This window comes from Trachemys scripta, chromosome 7 (assembly GCF_013100865.1).
Source record: "Trachemys scripta elegans isolate TJP31775 chromosome 7, CAS_Tse_1.0, whole genome shotgun sequence".
Classification (NCBI taxonomy): domain Eukaryota; kingdom Metazoa; phylum Chordata; order Testudines; family Emydidae; genus Trachemys; species Trachemys scripta.
In genome coordinates this window covers 28,069,780-28,079,004 of record NC_048304.1, presented here as the reverse complement: position 1 = coordinate 28,079,004, position 9,225 = coordinate 28,069,780, and the positions used below count along the sequence as shown (strand labels likewise).

The 9,225-nt window shown below is 38.0% G+C and overlaps 1 protein-coding gene across 1 annotated transcript in view; it reads right to left on the bottom strand.

Moving 5' to 3' along the window:
* Positions 1-359: 359 nt before the first annotated feature.
* DCP1A (decapping mRNA 1A) overlaps positions 360-9,225 on the bottom strand; it is a 51,465-nt gene continuing 42,599 nt past the window's right edge. The window contains exons 7-10 of the mRNA XM_034776449.1: positions 7,917-8,675; positions 5,630-5,695; positions 2,611-2,829; positions 360-754 (exon numbers count right to left, since the gene is read on the bottom strand). Coding sequence (XP_034632340.1) covers positions 677-754; positions 2,611-2,829; positions 5,630-5,695; positions 7,917-8,675 — 1,122 coding nt within the window. The 3' untranslated portion in view covers positions 360-676. The remainder of the gene's footprint in view (positions 755-2,610; positions 2,830-5,629; positions 5,696-7,916; positions 8,676-9,225) is intronic.

The window sequence follows — 9,225 nt, the reverse complement described above, 5'->3', positions numbered from 1 at the left end:
TAGGATTGTGCACACTTTGAATTAGATCTTTTTAGAGAAATCGAGCATATTTCATTGGACACTTGTTTGTTGCCAAAGATGCAAAACCAAAAACTAACGGAACAGTTTCAAAATAAGGATGTGCATTGGGTAAAAGCTGTTTGTTCCTCAGGAATGGGCAAAAGTATTTTTAACCCCTACCTCAAACATCTAGCTCTAAGGGCATCCAGCTCCAAGCTTGACTGCAGTATCTTCCACCAACCAACCACAGTTTATTATAATAAATGAGCCTACCCAGCCTCTACAAAGCCCTTAGAACCAGAAGTGGGTTTTACATCTGAGTTTTGTTCTGAACTGTGTAGTGTACTGTATATACTGCTCCCCTTAACTCTTCAATACTGAAGATAGCTAGAAATAAAAAAGGTCAGAGAAAACATTTGCACATTCACTTAATGCTAATGAAAACTCATATGCAACTAAACAACTTTTCCTTAGAAACAAAGGTTTGCTGGTGATGATCACAGTGAAACCTAGATTACTTTTAGAAGTATTTTTAAGGAATAGTCTTTCCCAACAGGTTCAAAATTCAAGACACTGAAAACTAAATATTCTTTTTAAAAAAATATTACAGCTTTATAGATGAGGCATAATTGTTTCAGAAGCAGACATATTGAAGTTAATTCAGTTCAACTGACAATTATAGTTTGATGTCTGTATTCTTGGTCAGGACTTGCAAGTAGACTTCATGAACAGTACTGAGAAAACTGGAATCATTCTGCAGGAGGGGAAAAGAGCACATGCAGAATATTAACTAAAAACATACACTTAAGTGCTGATTTTTGCTACTTAACTGTGCATAACTTAAACCTCAAGATGGAGTTTGTGTCTCTTCAGAGTGGGGAATACAGGTGATAGCCTTCAGGTTCCTGTCTAAATACGGCATATACAGATTGCATATAAAAAGTACTGCTCCCTTTGGAACCGGAACAGCACAAATAGTGTCCTCAAGATTACAGGCAGAAATCTGCCTCCATTAATTAATTAATTAATTAATTAATTAAATAAAAACTCCCCACAAAAGACTGGCAGTTGAGCTCAGTTTGCAGGTTTTTCCTGGGTCAGCAAGTGTTTTTTGTTGCAGCTGCAGGTCCTGCAAAAAAAGGCAGGTCATGCAAAAGAACAAAAACAGCCACCAAAGCTGATCATATGACTTATTATGGGCCCCTTCCAGTCCTAACAATTCTATCACTAGGAGCTGTGTTTCTGTAGTCTTATTTTTAGAGCTGCATTTTGTGGGGAAGACCTATTGATATCAGTGTGGAAAGAGCAAGAGAGCCCTGTTTTGCACAAAGTTTTGTGACATTGGTGGTAATTTTACAACAGAAAGAGACTAAATAATCCTCTTGCTATATGGCTCTCTCGGAGCAATAGCTCTGTTGTGATTTACTGAGGCCAGGTCTGCATTACATTGGTATAACTACATCACCAAGGGGTGGGAAAAATCTACATCCCTGAGCAATATAGTTATACTGACCTTGCCCCCTGTGTAGACAGTGCTATGTTGACAGGAGGACTTCTCCCATCGACAAAGCTACCGGCTCTCGCGGAGATGGATTAACTACGCCGACAGGAGAAACTCTCCTGTTGGCATAGTAGCATCTTCACCGAAGTGCTACAGTGGTGCAATTGCTTCAGTGCAGCTGTGCTGCTACAGCGTTCTAAGTTTAGACCTGCCCTGAGGAACATTGCAGCAGAAGTTGCAAAACAGAATTGCATCAGAAATAGTAATTGAAGCATTAAAGCACACTCATTTAAAACTTTCTAATTCGTTAATCAGAATGCTTGCAGTTTCTATTTCAAGGTGAGCTCATGCCCCTAAAAAAGGGGCAAAGAAAACTCATCTGTAACTGGAATATTTTGTTAAATAAAAATGTAATGGTCAAGTTACTTCCAGGTTGAGTTATTAATGAAAGATATTTTGATTTTACATACATATTTTCAACTTCTTGTGGGCAAAATCCTGTACCAACTCACCCCTTTCAGCATAAAAACGCATAGAATGGCACAGGGACTCTGCAACTTTTCTACCCACAAATTCTGCAGACCCTGTGAGATTTGCAATACTATACAGAGGTCTCTGCACAAGTGCCTGAGCTCCTTTCCACTCAGTGCAGATCCATTGGAGCTGTGCTGCCAAAGACTGCAGCCCTGAAGTTCACCCCTGGAACTCCCTTTAAGAGGGAGCTAAGCAGCAGGAGGGGCTCCATAGGAATGTTAATAAATCCTGAAGATGCATTAACTTTTCTGCAGATTTTTGCAGAGATGTATGTGGATAGAGAAGGAAGAGGCCCAATGCATGTCCCTCGTGGCTTACCCTCAGCTGTTCCCCACCTCATCACTAAACCTGGATCCCAAAAAGGAAGTAAATTGTGCCATCCTGGGAAGAAAGACACCTGGAGTCAAGGGACCGTCTCTACACATGGGACCTGTGTGGAATCATCATGCTCCCAAGAGTGCTGAGCTCTTGTAACGTCTATTGAATCCAATGGGAGTTGCCAGTGCACGGAGTCTCATTACTTGCCTCTGTATTCAGAAAAAACCCAAAGTGGTTTCATCTGATACTGACAGTACCTTTATTAGATGTATTAAGGTTTCCTGGAGCTGAGACCTACTGAGAACAGTAGGAGGCATTGTCTGAATTTCTGTTGCTCCAAGTGTTAGAGGAGAAGAGGAGCTGGCTTTATTCTCTATTTCAGTGGATTTTGTCGCTGACTGCTGGAAAACACTAGGAGACAAGAGGATTGAAGGAGTCACTGTAGTTGTGACTGTAACAAACTGTGGAGGTGCGACCTGCAAAAGAAAGGAAAATAATTAAGCACTCACGTACACTGTGGAGATGAGTGCCTTTATAAGAATCTGGATGAATTAGCCATTATTGCTACATAGGTTATCTAAATAGACATTTAGAGAGTGTTTTTATATCAATCTCTGAACAGACAAATACCTATTTGGAAAGACTAACACCTATATCTATAGATTATGGAAGAGCCTTTACCGCCTTCATAGATAAGACTGATGCATTTTACCGTTTCAGCCTATGACAGGGATGAGAAAAGTGTCTGAAGTTTTCTCTTTACTCTTCGGATGCAGATTAAATTTTTGTTAAGGTCAAATAAATCAGTTAATTAGATTAAGAACTGGGAGGATTTAAAATGGCTTCATTTGAAATCTCACTACTTGTGTCTGTCTATGCTGTAGATCTTTTGATCATAAATTATTTTTTTAAACACTTGGCACTTTAGGTAGTTGTACAGCTGAAAAAATCTCATGCAAGGGCAATTTTTAAAAACAAACTAACAAATGGAACCATATACAGCATGATTTCAAAGAAGACAGGATGGAGAAAATAGATTAATCAACTACTGGGAGGCATTAGGAACCTCAGGAACCCTAGGGAATTTAGTAGCTCTTCAGGGCACTGGGACCTAGGGGTGACCATTATCATACTGAGTTCCTTAAAATGTATACCTGTAACAAGCTGGCTTTTGTAGCATATAAGACACAAAATACCAGTATAAAACATTAAAGCTTTACATGCATAAAAAGAAGTGCATTGGAGCTTAATTAGTTGAGTCATATCAGTTTGCTTTATAAATATAAAACTTTTAAGAGCTGAACAAGATACAGATTTATCTTCTTTGTAGGCACAGTACTTCTCTGCAATCACTACCCTCTTGTGTTCTTAACTCCATATAAAGTAAATCAGAGTAGCAAGAACTGAGGGTTTATCTACACTTACAGCATTGCAGCTGCGCCACTGTAGCACTTAGTGAAGATGCTACCTCCACTGACAGGAGAGCGTCTCCTGTCGACATAGTGCTGTCTACATCGGGAGTTTGGTCAGTATAACTGCATACCTTCTCCTCAAGTTTAAGAGCCCCAAAATGTCAGAAGGCTAGATCTGTGTGAGGAGGGTAGGGAAAGCTCACGCTCTCAGGTAATTAATCTGAAGACTCCCTGTCACCTCAGTTTTATATTGAATATACTGATCTACCTGCATCTTTTGCTTAGGCTTTCTGGATGACCAAAATGTTTGGGATTCATTTTGACAACCCCAACAGTTTCACCAAAGAAGGAAAGCAGAAATAAACGGCGAAACTCAAATAAAAACTTTATACACAAACAAAAAGCTTCCCTTGGAAATTTAAAATCTTATGAAAAGAAATCGGGCAAAACTATCTACCCTGAATGTTTAAATAGAGAGTCATATCAAAAGGGTTAAACCTTGCAAAATATATATTAAAATTCAACATAGTCGGGAAAATACCACAGTAAGATTTAATTTGAAAATCATCAAAGCACATTTAAACCTGCACATTTGGTCAGTGGCATACCACCAGCACACTAAATTGTCTTTTGAGTTAAAAAGTGATGCATTTTTTACTGTGGGCACACTGCTTAACTGATCCTTGACTTCTGGCCAATTTACAGACTGCACTGAACTGTGAACAAAGTCATTTTGCTGCCCTCCCGATTAGAGATGAACATGCTACTAAAGCAGCTTTTATATAATGCAAAAGGAATTAGAATGGCATGATTTAGTAATAGTGTTTAAAAGCCGTACCATTCATGGATTTTTGTAAAGCCACTAATCAGTTTAGATGCTGCTGGCCACCAGTAACGACTACATTTCACTGTGTATTTCATTTAGACGTAAATAATTAAATAAAAATCATTAGAGGTCAAGTATATTTTAAAAGATATGATCTTGCTTTTTGGCTACTGCTAACTATTTTCTGACTGGACTCTCAAAGTTCATTTTGATATTCTATTGACCTGGATGGTCAAAGGTTATTCTTTTGTGGTTCTAACAATCTGAAAACTGAATCTATAAAAACAGCAAGTGGTGATTACAATTATTACTGCTACCAACTGGCTACAAATTGTGCTCACAACTAGTCTGTGCTAAAGCACAATATTTTTTGGGACGCTGTCCTACCCTTTTCCCCACACCTATTTGTCCCATCCACCTGTTATGTTTGTCTTGTCTTTTAGACTGTAAGCTGTTTGGGGATAGGGACGGTCATTTACCATGTTTGCACAGATTGAGGCCCTTAGTTATTACCCCAATATAAACATTAAGTAAAAATAATTATGGAACTATGTCGTTCTCTACTTACTGCTTCTCAATTCCACCATCTACAAATGAAAATGCTTTTAAAAACTGCTACAGGTTCAAACGGAACCTGGGATTGGAGAGTCAAGATATATTCTTTCTAGTTCACGCAACACCACCAGAATAAAAGATGATGCAGTCTGCTATTCCTGGTCATACTTCACAAAGCAGAAGAGACTAGTTCACTCTCCCATAGCACTGCACAGCTAACATGCAGGGAAGAGATCCCATACTGAAGAGAAGCCATTCTCGTCTCTCTGTGAGCTGAGGGGTGAAAACATTATCTACTATAGTCTCTTTCCTAACCATGATAGCATTTTTCGGACTTTCAGAGATGGAAACAGGACTAATGGGCATGTTAATGACTACAGTCTTGTTCTTGAGTCTTCAAGATACAAGAAATTATTTGCTGTAAAATAGAAAACTTTGACATGAGAAATATTTAATTTGCTGGAGAAAAGTTTATATGCTTACTTGGCTGGCTTTTGGCAAAGCCTTGGGTTGTTGAAATACATCTGGCTCCTTGTTTTGCTGTATGGTCTGCAATTTAAAAAACAAAAGCGTGGTCCATGTTATTATCAGCATCTGAATTTCTAGTAGTGTTATCTTCTGTTTTTCCCCAACTAAATTATATATTTTCTTGGATATTACAAATCAAGGTCTACAATAAGACAGACATGGTATCCAATTCTATGCAGTTTTTTATATTTATATATTTCATAAATGGAGCAAAATAATAGATGAAAACATGTAAAGGCAAGTTGAAAAGATTACAGGATTGGAGTTTACATTTGAAGACTGCAGAATCAGCAACCCTTCAACCATAGTTAAAGAATTCCAAGGACAGGGACTAAAAGAAACGAAAAGAAACTAAACAAAATTAAGTCTTGGAACCCAGATTTTAAGGTACACTGGAAAATGATGGCAAACCAACCTCAATGAAATGAAGTGCTCAATAAATTTTAGTAGACAAGATCATCAAGTTCACAGAAAAATTCTATTCCAGGTTTTGCTAAAAGCAGATGTAAAAACCTCAATATATAATTGAGATCTGAGAATATTGTAGTTTGCTAGAATTTCAGAAAGAATATTTTAAAATGAGATCTCTGTTTTAGTGACCTGTCTTCCTCACATTTACCACTCGCCTAATTTTTGTGTCATCTGCAAACTTTATCAGTGAAGATTTTAGGTTTTCTTCCAGTTCATGAATAAAAATGTTAAAAAGCGCAGGAATTGATTCTTGTTCTTACAGGACCGCACTAGAAACGCATTTGCTTGATAACAATTCCCCGTTTACAATCACATCTTGATGAAGTGCATCAGTACAGTGAAACCAAAGAACATGATAAATGTTGTGTAAATATATCTGCTTAATCTACGTAAATGCTAGAAACACAAGACTAAAATTCTGGATGCCTCCATAAGTAGGTACAAGAGAAAATTCATCCGTTTAGAAGGAAGATCAACTATAGCTTGTTCAGTTTAAATTAACACTACCATAAAAGTAGCTAACAGCATGCAACAGCACTCACAGATGGAGAAAATGGTGAGTTTGCACAAAACTAAAAGAAAACCAAACCAAACCACAGCTACACACAACAGCATTGCACATCCAAGCTGTCTCTCAAAACCTTTTGTTCTTACATTTATATCTGGGTATCACCCTCCATACACAGAAAAGACTCACTACTCTTAATTGGGTCTCAGAAAAAAAGTTTAGCAATAAAATTCTGGAAATAAGACCAAGAGGAAACATCAATGACCTCAAGGCCATCTACATAAGATGTAGATCACAAATTATTGCCCATTCAACTGGACAACCAATAGCCTCTCAGAAGTATTACCACAGATTCACAAACAAGGAATTAAGTCCAAAATAGGAATGGTGAAGCGCTTGGAAGGAATGACAAAGGAGGAAACTGAAGACAGGACAATAATATTAAGTTCTATACATTCATAAATCCCAGACTGGAACTTGTTATTGACTTCTGCAGCACTACTACAGAACTATCTAGGAAGGAAATCTGTGACAACACACCTTTAATTCCAGGAAGTCACACCATCAGCATTCAGTAGCATTTTCGCAATTATAGACATTGGTGGACTACTTGCAGTGTACTTGTCCATGATGATAGCTGTCTGATTAACTGCTCTTTTACAAACAGCTCTATCATTTATGATAGCTGAAAATTACAGGGAGAGTATAGAGCCTATTGGCAGAGTTTAACTGTCAAATTTGCTCTGCCTGTCAACTCTCACCTACAAATAGTTGAAATACAATGCAGCTTCTTGACCATTTAGCAAGCCACTAATATATCCATATATACTGAGAAGTGCAATGGAGAATTAAGAATCTCCATCAACACAGAAGAGAATTCTGCAGAAGGAATACTTTCAAAATTCAGTTGGAAACTCTACAAATGGTAAGTGATAAAAACAAAACTAAAACATCTAAGAAGTCCATGCCATGTCAAAGTTAGAAATTCCATTGGCATGACCGAGAGCTACATTGACATGGCTCTGAGAAAGCTACCACCTAAGTCAGTTAGAAAAATTTCAATTATAAACCAACATTTTAATGAGAAAACAGAAGAGAGCAGATTTCTCATCTACAAGTATTTTAACAAATCATCTCATGCTTACAATGAAACCCTTAGAGTTAAAAGCTAATTTCTAAGGAAGTTCAAATTTAAAGGACAAAGCATTTGTTGCCTGGCAATATTTTAAAAGAAATACAAGCATATATAAATCCATAGAATACCTGAAGGGGCGTGATTATTTTGGTACTCAGTGATGCTGGTTTGGTGTGGGATTCTTTGAAGCTTTCTGGTGTTGCAAGTTGGCTAACTGTGGATGAAATGCTAGGTGCCATGGTAGTTTTACTAAGAGACTGTTGCATTTGGTCCTGCTGTGGGGTCAACCTGAGTTTCTGCAGAAGGTCAATGTTTGGAAAGGGTGTATTTGAAGCATTTCCTGTATTAGTTGCTGCCAAAGGTGCTATGAACTGGTTTTGGCCAGCAATTAGATTTTGTGGCATGTGATTCACATCAGACGGTGGCTGATTCATAAGTGGGGACATCTGTTTAGCAGCTTGATGCATAACTTGCATTATATTACTGTTTGGGTTTAGGTTGGGAAGTATCTGAGCAGAAGGAGCTTCTGTTGTTGAGGCTGAATTAAGAATAGGGCTTAATTGAACTGTATAGTTTGAAACATTTTTTACGTCAGGCTGCAAAACTGAAGCTGGAGCAATCAGCATGGGTGTTACACGCTCTTGCTGATTCAAGGTACTGCCATTGGTTTTGACACTTGTACTCTCTGGTTTCCCCAATGGTTGGTGTGTCACTGCTGATTGCTCAAGTGAAAAAGGCAAGAATAAGTTGTGCTCTCTGCCTGTAGTGTCAGCTTGCAACTTCTCCATTCTGTCTGGATTGGAATATGAAACTGTTGGTTGTTCCTTTGGCAAGGAGGTTCCAAATAATTCTTCCACTGTCAGATGTTTGTGCGTTGACTGGAATGGCTAGAAAAAGGAAGAAAAAGTGTTGAGAGAACTGGTGAAAAAATAAAATACATCCCCTGTCCCACACACAGAAGCTGTTACAGCATTCAGAACAAAACAGTTGGGAAGAATACTTTCTGAAACAGAAAATCAAGGTGGGTGAGGTAACATCTTTTATTGGACTAACGTATGTTGGTGAGAGAGACAAGCTTTTGAGCTTACACAGAAAGTAGCAGTTTACTACGTGTGCAAGAATTTCAGAGCTTGCCATCTCACCCACATGAACATACGAACTGTAAATTAATTACAAAACCATTATATGGATCCGGGTTATAAGTACTGTTGTACTGCCACAGAGCTAATTAACTCAGTGACTGCCTTAGGCTATACACTAGAACATAAACTCAACAAAAAGACAATCACTCTATAGATATACAATGTGTTAATCAATTGACAGCAACACAGCTGCCTTGAATAGCAGAGTATTCAAGATCTGTCAGATACTACACACTTAGAATTGCATGCCAAAACAGGTAACAAATGGAATATAAAAATCAGTGCATATCAACAT